Source organism: Osmerus eperlanus, chromosome 22 (assembly GCF_963692335.1).
Source record: "Osmerus eperlanus chromosome 22, fOsmEpe2.1, whole genome shotgun sequence".
Classification (NCBI taxonomy): domain Eukaryota; kingdom Metazoa; phylum Chordata; class Actinopteri; order Osmeriformes; family Osmeridae; genus Osmerus; species Osmerus eperlanus.
In genome coordinates, this window is record NC_085039.1 from 7,055,695 (window position 1) to 7,073,371 (window position 17,677).

Below are 17,677 nucleotides of genomic sequence, written 5' to 3' on the forward strand. Positions count from 1 at the left end.
CATTGTATGGAGATACTGAACCCAGTTGCTGATCAGCTGACCGCAGTACAGCTTTTTTATATTTATTTATTTTTGCGTCATTGGAGGCGTGGGCTACATGAAGGGGCGTAGCTTTTAGGCAATTCAGCGCAGTGAGCGCTTGATGCGCTCAGTTGACGTAGGCTATCGGAATATGCACGCAGTAGCCTATCACTGCCAGTTTCAGTGTTGGCTGGTGTTACTTTCGTTTATTTAACCTTGGTGTGATACCAATCTTAATTTTTTTGTAGCCTAAGTAATCATAAACGAACAACACATATATCAATATGCCAACGCATATTAAAGCTTATTTAACGCAACATTTAGGTCGAGATGGACTTGTCAACGATACTGCTCCGATTTCCTGCTGTTGATATCTTTCAGTTTAACTCAGTTCAGGGTTGTGTGTTTTTATGTCAAAAATATGAGTAACGCTTTTTTAAAGCATGTTAGAAGGTTTCCCTGGGTTACCAATGTAACCCTCTACGGTTGCTTGTTCGCTGGTGGGGACTTCGTTCACCAATGGTTTTCGCGGAAAGAAGACATGGACTGGAGGCACACACGGAATGTTGCCGTAGTCGCCTTTAGTTTCCATGGTAACTTTAACTTCTTCTGGATGCGTTTTTTGGAGCGGAGATTTCCAGGGAATTCTGTCGGTATGGTTCTACGCAAACTTTTCTTGGACCAAACCACCGCTGCGCCTTTGGCCACAACCGTATTCTACACAGGTCAGAATGAAGACACAGACTACACAGATACGCCGACTTTTAGCTTGACAGCTAATTGTTAACGACCCAATCGTGGATTTTCCTGTCAAATTGTAGGCCTAACAGTTTTGGACCTTAAACTGTTTCATTGTTTATTCACTTATCCATTGACTCGAAGGTGCAACACTGTTATGTCAGAACGGAGGTCACGTTAAAGACAACAGGATAAAACTGCAATGTATAATCTGAGCTGTGTAGTTCTAGCAGATTACATCCTACATAGTAGCCTACATTAACCCTTAAACTGTCTGTCACTCAATGTGTTTAGTTATAGGCCTAATATTGTGTTGTTATAACATCATATACTGAACAAATGATGTTCCCCAGGGGTGAGTTTTCTGGAAGGCAAAGATGACATTCTGCAGGACTGGAGGGAGAAATTCTTCAATACATACAAGGTAAAGCACCTAGTGCACAGGTCCAGATGGCACCTATAGGCCTATAGTCACTACAGGGTAGCTTTTTGTTCAATTTCTAATTGACAGAAAGGTCTTCACTTTTACTCATTCATAGTTGTGTGTAATGTTGTAATTTATTGGTCTTTTCTTTCAGACTGGCTTGATGTTTTGGCCCATCATGCAGGTATGAACACCCTCAATGTTGATTTATGTCTGTCATTTAATTACAGCAATCATTCCATATCTGTTTGTTATCTAGCCATACTTACTGATTCACCTGTCTCCCTCTCTCTCTCTCCCCCCCCCCCTCTCTCTCTCTCTCTCTCTCTCTTTCTTTTCTCCCTCCCTCCCCCTCCCTCCCCCCCTTCTCCCTCCCCCTCTCCCTCTCTCTCCCCGTCTCCTAGTTTCTGAACTTTGCTCTGGTGCCCCTGTACGTGCGCACCACCTTCACCGGCTGCTGTGCCTTCATCTGGGCCACGTTCCTGTGTTTCTCCCGCCAGAGCGGAGACGGCACGGCCGCCGCCGCCCTCGTCTGGATGTTCACCCCCAGACATAACGCAGCCGAGCTGAAGGAGGAGCAACAACCGGGCCCCACAGGGGAGGGTTCAGGACCGGTGGAGGAGAAACATAAACCAACACTCACACACAATGAGCAAAGCTCCCCTGATGTGAAACCAGGTTTAGAAGAGCAGGCTGCAGGGCAGAAAGAAGGAGAGTCCCAGTTGCAGAAATAAATTGTAATTCAAACACAAAAAAAGTTGACTTCCTACCAAGGACACACAGGCAGCTACTGTCAAGTGACAAGATACCAAGCTGGAGAGTCACTCACAAGCACAGATTCCAACGTGTATTTAGTCAAGCTATGTTTTGATAGCATCAATTTTGATTGCAACTGTACTTGCCAGTTCCACATTGTAATCGGTGCATTGGTGCTAGACTGTGTTTGTGACATTGCTTAAAATATGTACATTTTACATTTAGTCATTTAGCAGACGCTCTTATCCACAGCGACTTACAGTAAGTACAGGGACATTCCCCCGAGGCAAGTAGGGTGAAGTGCCTTGCCCAAGGACACAACGTCATCCGGGAATCGAACTGGCAACCTTCTGATTACAAGCCCGCTTCCCTAACCGCTCAGCCACCTGACTATGGAAGCAAATCGTTACCAAAATTCAAATGCAAATGCATTTCCAGAAATGCATTTGCATTTTAAGAATTTGGCTGCGTTATTTGACTCATAAATGAAATTAGTAATCAATCATCCTATTTGCATTTTAATTTTCTTCTTCAAGAGTGCTCAATCTTTCACTTAATTAAAATGAAAAAGAAATAGACATTTGAGATTTAATTTTCAAAACATGCCCCAGCAAATAGATACCAAAATTCAATTTGAAATGTAAAATTTGAAAATTAAAATGCATTTCCAGAAATGCATTTTCATTTTAAGAACGTGGCTGCAAAATCGTGACCACAATTCAAATTCAAATGCATTTCCAGAAATGCATTTTCATTTTCAAGAACGTGGCTGCAAAATCGTGACCACAATTCAAATTCAAATGCATTTCCAGAAATGCATTTTCATTTTAAGAACGTGGCTGTAAAATCGTGACCACAATTCAAATTCAGTGACGTCAGTAGCCGATTATATTGTTACTAGCGGTGGGCACCGGTTGGGGAACGCTGCTCTAAAGACCCGGCAATTCAATCAATTTCCCGGCACATTTGCAATGTAATGCAATGCAGATGTGCACACTGCTCCCTACCGAACAAGATGGGTAGCTCGGTCAGCAGGGAGCTGAAGAAGAGCGGCTACTGACGTCACTCTGCTGCGCCGCTCAGAATGCTTTTTCGTTCATTTTGCATTTCTGCAAATGCATTTGAATTTGAATTGTGGTCACGATTTTACAGCCACGTTCTTAAAATGAAAATGCATTTCTGGAAATGCATTTGAATTTGAATTGTGGTCACGATTTTGCAGCCACGTTCTTAAAATGAAAATGCATTTCTGGAAATGCATTTGAATTTGAATTGTGGTCACGATTTTGCAGCCACGTTCTTGAAAATGAAAATGCATTTCTGGAAATGCATTTGAATTTGAATTGTGGTCACGATTTTGCAGCCACGTTCTTGAAAATGAAAATGCATTTCTGGAAATGCATTTGAATTTGAATTGTGGTCACGATTTTGCAGCCACGTTCTTAAAATGAAAATGCATTTCTGGAAATGCATTTTAATTTTCAAATTTTACATTTCAAATTGAATTTTGGTATCTATTTGCTGGGGCATGTTTTGAAAATTAAATCTCAAATGTCTATTTCTTTTTCATTTTAATTAAGTGAAAGATTGAGCACTCTTGAAGAAAAAAATTAAAATGCAAATAGGATGATTGATTACTAATTTCATTTATGAGTCAAATAATGCAGCCACATTCTTAAAATGCAAATGCATTTCTGGAAATGCATTTTCATTTGAATTTTGGTAACAATTTGCTTCCATACCTGACTCCATGTATTTATGCTCATTTAAAAATAAACATACCATGGAATCCAGCATCCACTATACTTGAACCATCAATTTGCTCATGCTTTCTAAGATAGTTTTGGTATCGAGCTTCTCTTTCTTTCTCCTCTCTCTTGCTCTCTATTTCTTTCCTCTGCTTGACCCAGAGGAAAGGTTTCCCTGCATGGATCTGCTGTGCAAAGACCATTTTTCCTGTATCCTAAAGATAGTTTGAACTAATCACAGGAGATACCACTCAATGTTGTATTCCCCTCGCATGACATTCCACAAAGCTGACTGAACCTTGTAATGTAATTTGCTTGAAGTTTATAGTTATCTTTCCCTTGTTGTCATGGTTATGTCACATATTCTCAACCTGGTTTTAGTCTTAGGAAGCATGTGTTTGTAGTAGAATTGTATTGGCATTTGATTAAAGATGTGTTGCACTAAATGTGGTAATTTAATAAATTCCCCTCTTTCCAACAATTTTTCATCACAAAACATTTTACTGTCCGAGCTTGTCTCATTGCCACCGTATGCCCCATAGTGTTATAGGCTACCTGATTGTTGATTAGTAATTTGCATTCCAGTGTAATGTCGAATGCAAAAAAAGTAGACTACTTCATAGAAGAATAACATTCTGAAGATTTGGTTTCTTGATATTGCTGGTCAATCCATGTCTGAATGAACTGAAGAATCGTTGCTGTCTCAACAAATGCACAATATCTTTGACATTTTCTATTGCTTTCTAAAAACTTGGGAACAATCGCGAAATGCATTGTAATGCATTGTAATACAATGTTTGCTTTGATGGTCAAAGCCTAGCCTTGTTTTTCTCACTAATATGATTTGTAAAGTTGGTGCACTGAAATGTCTCTGTTTAGATAAACGACTAACTCTGACCTTGGAAAATCTTTCTATTTATTGTTGAATATTGAAATACGTAATAAAAAATGTTATGCAATTTGCTTGTGTTAGCCTACGTCTGCATACTGGCCGTTCAGTAGGTTAACCTAATGTTAATTAACATTGCCTCCGAGCAATGGGCTAACTAGACTTCCTAATGTGAGTTACCATGTTATCCTTAGAACTGTCATTCGTGCCCTGACTTTTTTTGCAAGCACCAAAGAACTTATACTCTTTGCTATCACTTGCAAGACACAGACACTCATGCATCTTCGATATCTTCTAGTTTAAAAAACTGACACCCAATAAAGAAATAAGGAGGATCATTTTTCTTCAACGCCGAAATGAACGGCATGCTTATGCATGGCCGAGAGTTTAATCTTGCAGAAATCAATTTGAATAGCATTATTATTTTAATGTCCAACAAGGCATGGTGAAATTAGGTGCTGTGTGCAAAATAGAATTGTCTTTTTGACGTTGTCTCCATGCAACCTGAATGTCTTGCCGTCACCCGAAATCCAGTGCGCATGCTCTCTGCATCCCTCGCTGTTGCCCACCACACGTCAAAGAAGGTTAGTAAGCTTGAATAAAGATGCTCAGCGTTTCGGGTCCGCGAAGCCTTGGAATCAGGCGAAACTGACTTATTCCGGAGAAAATAACACGTTTTTCATCACAGCACTTACACCTATTGGCATCTTTTCCCCATCACAGTTAAGAAATTTATTCCAGCGATGGAATTGAAGAAATCTTTTTCTGATAGCGAGCGTTCATTGAAGGGTTACGGTGCTGTTTCAGCAACGGAATGGACAACGGACAAGGGTGAGCATCAAGATTACAATGTGTTTTTATTAGCCAGTAATGGGCAGTTTTCTTGTAGAGGACTCGAAAGATTCACGATTTAGATAGTGTATTCTCCTACAAAACTGCTTATACATCTAAATTACGTCTCCATTTAACATTCTTAGTTTTACCAAATATTAGCCGATGGAATTCTATTGTCATGATGTGCTTTGCTTTCATTGCTTAGGCATGGTTCATTCTGTCAAATCTACTGGATACAGAGCTAATTAACTAGGCTTAGCCTACGTGTAGAAGGGTCTGAATTAGAATATGAATATTGTCTTATCAACAGGAATTGTTGTTCAGTTTTTGACGTAGGTTTAACGTATGTGCGTTTCATACCTGTGCAACAACGAAAAATAGCTTAGTTTGCAATGAATATCCTACCCTGGTCTCTACACCACTTTGAGCTGACAGTACATGTCCAAGTTGCTTTGCTGTTCGTTACAATGACTTGAACCGCATCCCAGTCAATGCAGAGTGGTGGAGCATGCTAGAAGTCTACCTGCTGTGCTCAATGTGAGCATAACAGCTGTAGCCTACCAACATATTCTAATCTGAAGATATATTTCGATTGGAGTTGTGGGTAAACACATAATTGCACAAGCACAGATAAACACATAAGCACTAATGTGTGCAAGTAACCTCCCCCCACACACACCATGCATTGGTTATTCTCAGTAATTAGGTAATTTATTTAGTATAAATCCAAACTGTTATTGATATGATATTCAGTATATTTTTGTAATAGTTGTATTATTCTATTATTCTAAAAATAAGCCACTGGGGATTGTCAAGAGGAGCAGGACCAAATAATTCCAATGTACCTGTACCTGTCCTCATTACAAATGGCAATTTAGACCTGGTCTCCCTGTCCCCATTCGTCTCCAGTGCAGTGGTGAGGCCCTTCTAACACACACGTACACACTATTCTCTCATGTGGACTACAAAGGGATATAGGCAGACTTTGTCCTCTCTGTGTGCTCCATCTGTTTTGGGGAGGGTGTTTTTAAAAGCCTTGCAGCAAAAACACACACACACACACACACACATAGCACTGTAGGGAACATTCTAATTAGCTGGTACTTCTGAAGTGTAGCCCCCACAGATGATACCAGCATCGTTCTCCCATCATTCCGTCTCCTTATCCACCCCGGCCTTGCCCAAAAGGGAACCACAATTCCACCTGAAATTAATGAACAGATGTCTAGCATTTTGATGTGGGAGTTTCCTTTGTTTTTAATTGCAATTGGGGTAATTCAATCGGGTTTATTAAGCGGGTGCCTGGCTAGGGTCAGGCAAGGAAGCTGGGAAACGGTACGTCCTTCACAAGTGTGCTCGTTTTCTACTTTGGTTACAGCTGAGCCACAGTGTTGTACTGTCCTGTGCTTTTGGTTTTGTCACAGACTGCACTGCATCCATTTGGCAAACTTTTCATATGACACTTTTAATTTGACGTATGGTGCTTATCTGAGAAACGTTCTTTCCATTCTTTACAGTCTCTCTCTGCACCCTGTAATCTTATTGATGGCTTACTCTGTGTATGCATGTGTTAGAATTGCTTCCTCGGTTGGTAAGAAGCATCTGGTCTGCAGTTTAGAGACATTGTTGGGAATTCATTAAAGAGCTGGCTTTCTGCCACTTTAATAGGTCTGCCTGGACTGACTGTGGCTTCAATCAGGGCATTGTGTGTGTGTGTGTGTATGTATGTGTGTGCATTTGACACAGAGAGTGTGAAAGAAACAGAAGATAAATCTGTGTGTCTAGGCCTACATGTGTGAATTTGAATGAGAGAGAAAAAAGGAGAGAAGAAAAAGGGGTTTCTGAAAGTATGTTTGTGTGTCAAGCTTCAAGTTTCAAGCTGATTGACATTGTAAAAAGGACAGGTGCAGGTCCTGTTCTGTGGTCCTGCTCCTTTGAAATATCCCCAGCAGCCTATCCAGACCTCTAATAAATCATCTAAACCTGGAATTGTAATTCCTAACCGATATAGGCTATTGTGCTTATTGGCAACATAAACAATATAAGTAAGGAATGGACTAGTACTGAAGACATCACCTACCAACTGAGAATGACTCAAGCTAAGAAAAACGTGAAAGAGGAGCAACGTGACTTGTGCTGGCCATTGGTCCCATGTGTGTGTGTCTGAACAAGCGAAAGAGAGCGAGGAAAGGAGGGGCGAAAAAGTGTGCATGTTTGAGGGAGAGAGAAAGAGAAAGAGAGAAAAGGGAGAGCAATCGGTGAGCGTAGGGGGAAAAGAGGAAGAGGCTGGCCTGGGTATAAATCTCCCACGGTTTATCACACTGCGTTATTGACTCGGGTTTCTCCCGCCTCCCCATCAGCTTTGTTGTCACGCAGCGTTCACAAACAAAGACGGAAGGCCACAAAACTTTTATTTGGCTCCGACGTTGCAGATGTCGCATGTCTCTTCACGGCATGAGGAGACATGCCGTGATGATTCCATTTGCAGGAGACAAACAACACACAGCCAGACACAAGCACATTACGAAGGTCTCCAGGTGCCAGTGTGAGTCAGTCTCACACACGCAGCAGCTCGAAACGAATCAGTGTCGAGCTTACACGCTTTCGGGAGGCCCCCTGGGAAATGGACCCCCCCCCCACATAGCATTTTGTGTCACCCAACTATTTGATACCTATCAGATACCTAGTTGATAAGCCATGCATTATCTACTCCTACGCCCCACACCAACAGACATCCACACCCAGACCACTTCAGGACCAGCCCCCCACTTCTGTCTCAGGGCCCCCACACACCTACTGTAACAACGGCCCCAGAAGTCAAAGCAACCAGGCAATGTCCGCATGGCTTCTTGCACACATGATACTGTCACACAGAGTGGAGAGCATTAGCACCTGCCTGGCAGTAAAGTATGGGCTGTCAGTTCACCTTTCACCTTTCACCTCTCACCTCTCTCTCTCTCTCTCTCTCTCTCTCTCTCTCTCTCTCTCTCTCTCTCTCTCCCTCTCTCTCTCCCTTCTCTTCTAGTTCTGTAACCCTCCACAACACCCCGTTAAATATTTACGCACTGTAGAGTAGTAGGGGGTAGGTCGTGTTTACAGTGCCTGTCAAAGATGTCACTCTGAAGGATGAGCCCTAGACTGATACAGGAATAAACATGGCGGATTGTAGGTCTGTAGGATATTTGCTGGTGCGGCAAGTCAGCCTTAGTCAGTGTTTGTACATCTCCAGTTCTGGTTCTCAGTGCCAATGGCTAGCTAAAGTGTGCTTATTATTCGACTTATGTGTGTTTCTATTGGCTGGAAGGCTCTGTCTGCTATTGATTCCGGGTGCTTTGTGAAGTCACTGGCCACGGCACAAGGAGGATTGGCTCAAGATAGTTCAGGTTATAGATCTATTTTCGATATCAGATTATCATCATGATGATCACCTTACTGTCCATGAGACCCCTCAAACCTTGCACTCTGGGAAGCCTCGCACGCATAGAATGTAATTTATACTCCGGCATCTGCAAGCTTCGCAACAGAGTGTTTGAGTCACTGACACCCAATCTGAGGAGCTTAGGTTACTTGATAGTCTGAGCTTTTTATTAGTCATTCCCTTTGACCAGAATCACTTCATTTCAGAAAGACTGCTATCTGTACGATGACACAGCCAGAGGGGCGAGGTAAAATGTTTAGTACAAAATAAATATCATTTTCAGTTTGGAGATACAGAAAAAGACTGTTCAAAGCTGCACTGTGATACACGTTGAAGGAAATTCCGTGGGGACCTTCCTAGTTTCATTTGGGCAACTTTTCATTTGAATTTTAAATTCAGCATGCCTGTCTCGTTTTGAGACCAAGTGGAGCGTAGCTGTCATAATTAAGGCGAGAAGATGGAGTAGAGAACAGGATGTATTACTGTAAATGAACTCTGCTGAGAACTACCAGGCGCGCCTCAAGCATTGTTCAAGATAAAGGCACCGAAATAATGCTCGAAATAAGCTATGAATGACAGTGCAAAGTGCAGTTGTGATAGAGAGCCACATCAAACTGAATTGTTTTCCCTGTGTGTACTTTCTGAGGATTAAGACTTGACATGGGGCCAACAAGGGTGGGCCTTGCAAGAATAAAGCCCGTTATTTTAACGTTTGGGATTCTTTTTTCAACCCTCTCTATTTCTCTCTGTACCCTTTCTCCTTGTTCTCCCTCCTCTTTTATCCTCCTCTCTTCTCCTCCTTCCTTCCTGGTCCTCTCTCTCTCTCCAGGCCATTCAGATGTGTGCATGGCGGAGAGCAGCATGGACCCAGATGAGATCGAGGTGGAGATGGCTCGTATCCAGCGTCTCCGGGAGGTCCTGGTGCGCCGGGAGTCTGAACTACGCTTCATGTGAGTGCTACTGACAGAACTCCATATCCCAGGGTTCACCCGTTTGCACGAGTGCACCCTGGCATCTCGTTTTGTTCATGTGGATACTTTGTTGGCCTCATGACCAACAACAGGCTACATCTCTGCAAATTTGATTGGCAAAACGTGGTCATCTAAATTAATTAAATTAAATTAATTTCACAGCCCGATTTACCAATTTCCAACCCTTGTATTTGCTGACATTTAGAGGAGGAACTAGTCAGTCATGCAGTAGACATGACATACCAATGGTTGCAGTGTGACAGTGACGTCAAACATCATGTAGCTCCAAGGTATTGACAGTGAGGGGACTCCCCCCCCCCCCCCCCCCACACACACACACACTCTGTATGACTCATAAGGTCAATTGAGAGGCAGAGGTTAAAGTTTAGCTGGCGAAGATTGATATATTGAAAAAATCAATATATCTGAGCCAGTGCTTTGGAATGCCACTGGTCGACCTGAAGGATAGAGATTGAGGGAAATACTTCTTCTGACATCTATGAGCTAGTTTGATTCCAGCCGTTTGTGAGGTGACGGATGAGGCGACAGATAAACTTGATGGGAGTCTGAGAGAGAGAGAGACCAGTGAGAAGCTGTCACTCTCAGGTGTCTAGCTGAGGAGCTGTACAAGCTAACACCTTCTCTTGGAGAGCTTCATTAGCTAGTCGTGATGCGGCTAGCTCACTTTACTGTTTGGCTCTTGACTCATACATCAGTCATACGTGTGAGCGAAAAGGCAGGCAGGCTGGCAGGTTGACAGGCAAGCATAGAAGCACGCACTCACACACACAAACACCCCACCATGCACTCATTAACTCACAAAGAAAAGCAAATACACATATACTCTCTCTCTCTCTCTCTCTCTCTCTCTCTCTCTCTCTCTCTCTCTCTCTCTCTCTCTCTCTCTCTCTCTCTCTCTCTCTCTCTCTCTCTCTCTCTCTCTCTCTCTCTCTCTCTCTCTCTCTCTCTCTCTCTCTCTCTCTCTCTCTCTCTCTCTCACACACACACACACACAAAACAGCAGATGGAACAGCAGATAGCAGGAGCTTCTGGAAGACTCTGTTGGGGTGGGTGAACACGAGGCAAAGATGGAGGGAGGAACAGAGAAACAGAGAGGCGGAGAGAAAGAGAGACGGAGGAGGAGGGGTGAGTGACAGGTTGAGGGTGAAAGAGCGAGCGGGTGAGAGCGACGGGGTCGTATGAGCAGAGGGAGGGGGAGGAGGCTAAGAAAGACTGACAGGACCCCAGAGGAGGAGAGAGATGAAGGGAGGGAGGGAGAGCGAAGGGAGGCGGAGGGAGGAAGGGAGGGAGGGGGCAGTGGATGAGTCATCCGTCGGCAATTTGTCACGTTGAGAATTAAATCCCTGGTAGCTGTCACCGTGCTGCGGAGAGGGAGAGAGATGGAACGATGGAGGGAGGAAGAGGAGGATAAGAGAGAGAGATGGAGGGAGGGATGACACAGAGGTACCAGTAGGGGCCATTGGGGTGAGGCCTCCATGTCCAGAGGTCTGTGGGGTGCTGGGGGATGATTTATATGCTGGATTTCATCTGCCCACTCTACCTCCCAAGAGAAGGGTAACTTCAGGCTCTGCTATAAAGAGAAGGTGGATACGCGTCTTTGAACTCGGAGAAGCTTTCTTTTGTGCCGTGGTTCCACGAAAGAGAACAGCTACTCATCACAGTTTACCCTGAGAAGATTTCTCGACAAAAGCTGAATTATAGATTGACGTTCAGCAGTTCCCCTAGCACCACTATATACTGTGTTCACTGATTTGAAAGAAGAGGATGGGTGTAAGCAATATGGCAGATGCTTCTGTTAGTCTGATGGAAGAGAGTAGAGTTAGATGGTATAGCAGCTTAAACCTATCATCCATGGTTGACATTAGTGCAGAAGGACAAAGATGGGATTGACACTCACATCTTGTAATCTAAATGCTGTTGTCTTCTCAGGATGGATGACATCCAGCTCTGCAAAGACATCATGAGCCTGAAACAGGAACTGAGGAAGATAGTCACCGTACCAGGTAACACACACACACACACACTCACACACACACTCACCACCACACACTCCAAGACAAACTAACACATATCACCATGTTCATGATTATACACACTGAGACACACACACACACGTCAAGCATCAAAAACACACACACATACACACCGGTGCATCCACTAACAAGCACACACACCCCAGACACACATCCCCTCACCTTCACTCTTCCTGACAGAGAGCGAAAACCAACACAACATCTGTATATCCCCGCCAGGAAATAGACCTGGCCTATCAGAATGCACCCTCGGTTTACAAAAAGTCCAAGTCACTTCTGTATGCAGCAGATAGTCAGCCCAAAAATAGAATTGAGGACGGATGCTCTGAGCAGCATAATGCAGTTGGGCTGGGCCATTTCCCCACCGCGGCCAGCGCCCCCAGTGATTTGTGGCAAGGCTGGTTGTGTTAAAGTAGTGGAGATTGATTGTGATTCCATGGGTCTCGCTGGAGGTATGATGTGAGGGCATCATTCGTCCCCTCAGGTGGCGGAGTCGGCCGCTGGCACGGACAGACACGCTGAGGCAATGGCACTTCACACACACACACACACACACGCCTCTTTCTCCCTCTGTTACACACACATACCAAATAGAGATGCACACAAACATTGGCGTGTGTCTCGAACAAACAAACACACATACATATATATATAAATATATACACACACTACCCACAGACTGCCTCTTTCTATCTGTCCATCTCTCTCACACACGCACGCATGCACACACACACACACACACACACACACACACACACACACACACACATATATATATATATACAGCCATAATGACAATGTAAACTCAAGGGACTGGGACTGGGGCCAAAAAAAAAACATTGCACTGACTACTCTTTATTTGGCTGTCCACAAACGACATTGGGTTCTATTTGTGGCTAGTGCTGACACAAATGATGGAGTCCAATAGCAGCTCCTCGCTTCCCCACTTTAGCTGTAGTATATCACCACTCTTTTCCGAGGTGAGGCACCAACGGGAAAGGTTTCTCCTCTGAATACTATTTTTAAAAGAATGCTTTGTCAAACGACATCAATGCTGGGGGATCAAACCACCATGTATGGGGGGCCAACCACCATGTATGGGGGCTCAACCACGGGACCAATAAGAAATTGTCCAACGCCAGGGAGCAATGTTTACATTCTGTCTTCAGCGTCAGGGAGGGCTACTCTTCAGAGGAGCGACATCTCTCGCACAACTCCTGCCTCATAGACATCCTCACACCCTCAACAAAAACACATCCGTGAAAATATACCACGCCTTCTTCAGAATCCGAATCAGAATGGGTTTTATTCGTCATGAAAGTTTGCACAGACAAGGAATTTTCTTTGGCAGGAAGGTGCATACATTAAACATATAGGAATCTTAAATTGAAATATGAGGACTAACTATACTAAGGGCTTCATCATGCGTACAGCTCAATGTCCTCTGGAGCACGCGCACCTCTTCTTGAGTTCGTATCACCTCAGGCTAGCACGAGTCACTCCTTAGCATTTGTGTCAGGGAATGAAGAAGACACAGGACGGAACCCACCGACTTTGCTGCAGTATACACACAGGATGTCGTCATTTGAGACCACAAACTGCCGTTTCTCACTTTATCCCCCCATGACATTCCGATTCATGCGTGTGTCGGAATACCTTGCCTCTGGGGGAAAATGGCTGTTGTGTTGTTCAGTTTCGGAGGCACTTCATTCCTGATAGGGGGAAAGAGCTGATGTTTGCACTCCTGCAGGTCACCTGCTATTCGAATGTTGATAGCACTCGTGTGTGCTAGAATGTCTTTGCGTGTATGGTGTGTGTGAATGTGTTTGTGTGTGTGTATGAGTGAGAGAGAGATTTATAGAGTGTGTTTATGTGTCTGTAATGTGTGAAGGTCAGGGGAATAAAACAAACCAAAACCTTTTCCAGTGAATGGGAGATGGAGTTCAGAAATATAGCACTTTGTGTGTGCAAATTATTCTGCCAACTAGAACCCTAAATGACTGACATCATTAGCATATTTAATCAGAGGATTCGATCTCATGAATTAAACATCAAGTAGGTAACTACACCAATGTTTTGGGAACAACCATTCTCCTTAGAGAGGTCCACACGGAAAATAAATCCAATATTTCTCGAAATCCAGTCATAAAACTTGAACACTAAAAGAAAAGAACCCCCATCAGCTCTTTTTTAATTGTCTTTCATAAAGGAGATTACTTTATTATTAACCGGTGCTTCCTGTCTCCCTCCCCCAAATCTTTTTACTCTCTCTCTCATCCCCTCTTCCGTAGAGAAAGAGAAGACCAAGAAGCACAGACAGCGGGAGGAAGAGCTGATCCTGAAGATCCACAAGCTGGTGCAGAAGAGGGACTTCCTGGTTGACGATGCCGAGGTGGAGAGATTAAGGTACACAGACACACACGTCTCAGACACACAGACAGACGAGCACACACACACACACACAGCATTGCTGGTGTCTGAAGCCAATGAAACGCAAACCAAAGACCTTTTGCGGAATCTGGAATAACTAAAGTCCTGGGGGGAGGGATGGGGAATCCCCTCCCACCCACTCAACAGAGCTGAAACATCAATACCGCTCTCCTCCCTCACAGATGCACTCAGACACACTCATGCCCACACGGAAGGGTCGAAAAATCCATGGGAGACGTCCACCTGACACCTCACATGACACACACAAACCTTTGTTTCACCCTAAAGGGAGCAGGAGGAGGACAAAGAGATGGCCGAGTTCCTCAGACAGAAGCTGATGTCACTGGAGAAACTGGCCCGAGTCACACAGAGTAAGTGGCCCACAATCCGTCCCGACAGTCTGTCCGTCCAGCGTTTATTGTCAAAAAACAGAATCGAAGAATACACTGTGGTGGCTAGCTTTCTAGCGGAACAGGTTGCAATAAAGCGCGGAAGAGTCTGGTCCAAGTTCAGATGCAAAGGTAGTTTATTGATCAAGACAGGGGATACATTCGGTCAGGCCTCCTCAAGCACCAGAGAGAGAGCCTAATTCAATACATGAATACAGCAGTCATTTATACAGTTGGTAGGCAGTCCCATAATTCGTACCTTGAACCTGCCTGTGTGAATAACTTTCAGTTATCGATCTAAACAGTGTATGTCAGTTTGCCTCGGTCCCAGAAATCTGGGCCTATTTGTACTAGCCGTTCAAAGTCTTCGTTAGCGCTTATCTCACTTATCTAATATCAGCATGACCCACTCAGGATCCTTCAATTGAAGATTTGTCTTCATATGCTAAATGTCTCTTTACTCAAATATGTAATGTTCTCGTTATGACCTCTGATGCACGATCATTTATCTTACATGATTGTGCAATCAATAGTGCTATTTAGTTTAGTGGCCTATAGTTTAAGATAAACTCGTTCAGTTGGTAGTTTTCCATCTAGTTCCCTAGATATGCCTAGAATGGGGTGTTCTATCCAGTTTTTGTCCCACGACAACACCTACAGTACTGAGACAGACAGCGTCTAGACTATTTCCAAGACCTTCATAAAAGATCATTATCTCATTCAAATATCATGACTGAGGTTGCCTCGAGTAATTCTGAATGAACCTCCTCTCTGCAAGACACCGCGAACAGGCAAAGCAGCTATGCCTATGCATTAACATTGTCTCTCTCCCCCTTCCCAGATCCCCCAAAGTCTAAGAAGCACGTCCCCACGCCACCCACTAACAAGCCCTCCATCGCCAAATCGAGTGTGGCCATCATCAAGGACTGCTGTGGAGCCACCCAGTGTTGCATCATGTAGCAGTCTGATGACGACCCCCCCTGACACTCCCAAACAGAACAGTCTGACCTAATCGGACCTAATCCGTTTATGACATCACTTCCTATGTACCTAGAGAACCCTGGTTGGTTGGTGGTGTGGAAATGGCGAGTTGTACAGGCATGTGTGCCCTACGTATCTGAAATGTGTATATATATGGAAGCTAATCCAGATGAAATATTTGGTGTCATATAATCCCCTGAACAATGACAAAGGAAGACAGTTTGACGGTAATAAATGTACCAGTGCATTTAATAGGTTTATTTGTTCATTATAATGTAGGGTTAGATATCTTCAAGACCAAGATGGTGTAAGGTGCTCTATAACGTAGTCTTTAATTAGTATCTTCTTGCATTGCAATTATAAGCACAAGGTCCCTAAAGAACTACGAACTCCAGGGTTCTCTTGTCCACCAGGAAGTGAGGTAATCTCTTTTGGTTATTTGCTGTTGTTTCAATAACGGGTATTCATGCTTCCATTTCAACCCTTTAACAGGAAACGTAGAACACCTCTTTAAAAGCTATTTATCAACTATGGTCATGGAATACCCTCCGAGTCACACACGTGTATTCAAGTCTACCCATACACACAAGTGTTTCGTAGTGTTTTTTGTTTAGTCCAATTAGGGGTTTCTCAGTGCTTTGTGGTTAATTGTTTAATTGATTGAGGAAGCCAATTGGTCAGTAGTTATTTGGTTATTCATTTGAGGCATTCTAATTGGTCAGTCCACTCAGTATGTTAGTGCTGGTCTTGAACACAAGTGTGTCGTCGTGTGTGCTCCTAAAGACAACGTTGAGAAATGTTAATGACTATGCTTTGTTCTCTGCTGCAGTGCGTTTTGATCTCCAAGATTCTGTGGTTTACTTCCAGCTTTTTCTTGACAAGTACAAACATGCTTTCACAAGCTGCAACACACAAGATGTCATTGTTCAGTTTTCTATGATGTAAATATTATATCAGCAAGTGGTATCTACTAAACTGTAAAAGTCAACAAGTGATCAATTTTCCCTTCCCTCAGATATCAGTAGTTCTAGTTGCCATGCTATTGCAATGGTATATTCATGGTTACCCTGGAAAACTCAAGGGACTAACTAATCCTGCATCCTTTGATTCAGTCTTGCGATTTTACACTAAACATGAGGATGTGAATGCAATTCTTGTATATGCGTAAAACTCTGGAAAATAACATTGTATGTCTTATTCAAAAAGTATTTAAGGTATTACTGTCATGTTGAACAATGTGACCCCTCTTCTTCAGATTCTAACTGCTCTTCTCAGAATCCCTTCCGGTGGTTTTGTTCTGTAGTAATAGTTGAGGTCCGACAATGAACAGTATTGTGCAGACAATAAGCTGAAACTACCTGTATATATATGTAATGTTTAAATAAAAGCATCTTTCAGGAATAGTCTCATTCATTGTCATCATTGGGACACACCGACTGAATAATTAAGGGTTCTCTCTAAGGAATCATATTGCAATCATCAGTATTTGTGTTTTTCCTTGAAGCCGGTAAATAAATTGATGTACCTGCTGACTTTCTACAATAAAACTAACCATAAGGCCACAGGTGTCTGCACACCTCCCAATCCAAAATGGATGCCTTCCCACCCAGTCACCTAGAAAGCTGAAACTGTACAGGACATCTCATTACTCATTAGAAACACAATGTGTTTCGTGTACACCGACTGGGTAAAACCTGCCAAACCCATGTTGCCATCTTAAAATGCGACCAAACTAGAGGCGTGTGAAACCATCCGACCTGAAAGTAGTCCCTCCATTCCGGCATTACAATATGTCTTCACCATGGCTGTACCGTTCTTGCGGTTTAAATGGCCCCATTTAATACAATCCTTGATTGTCTTCCCTGGGATACCACGGCTTGATTCCCTGGTAGAGACATGTTTTAACAGGCTTTTATGGAACAGTACATTTTGTATTCAGTACAATCTATGTATAAGCTAGACACAAATTAAGAGGATCCTGGCCCATAACCACAAGTATTCGTATGAGAAATAACAGTACATAA

At 43.3% G+C, this 17,677-nt stretch overlaps 1 protein-coding gene across 5 annotated transcripts; it reads left to right on the plus strand.

Annotated features, from left to right (window-relative positions):
* Nucleotides 1–169: 169 nt before the first annotated feature.
* Nucleotides 170–17,050, plus strand: LOC134008766 (bMERB domain-containing protein 1-like). Of its 5 annotated transcripts, XM_062448293.1 has the most exons (7): nt 170–746; nt 9,248–9,259; nt 9,667–9,778; nt 11,750–11,823; nt 14,145–14,259; nt 14,572–14,654; nt 15,514–17,050. In XM_062448293.1, the coding sequence occupies exons 1-7, from the start codon at nt 443–445 to the stop codon at nt 15,630–15,632; spliced, it is 819 nt and encodes a 272-aa protein (XP_062304277.1). In that variant the 5' UTR covers nt 170–442; the 3' UTR covers nt 15,633–17,050. The 5 variants fall into 5 exon arrangements, with proteins under 5 accessions (XP_062304277.1, XP_062304275.1, XP_062304273.1 ...); XM_062448292.1 differs by lacking the exons at nt 170–746; nt 9,248–9,259 and adding an exon at nt 5,147–5,407 and having other exon boundaries at nt 9,658–9,778; XM_062448290.1 differs by lacking the exons at nt 170–746; nt 9,248–9,259; nt 15,514–17,050 and adding an exon at nt 5,147–5,407 and having other exon boundaries at nt 9,658–9,778; nt 14,572–14,887.
* Nucleotides 17,051–17,677: the final 627 nt, after the last annotated feature.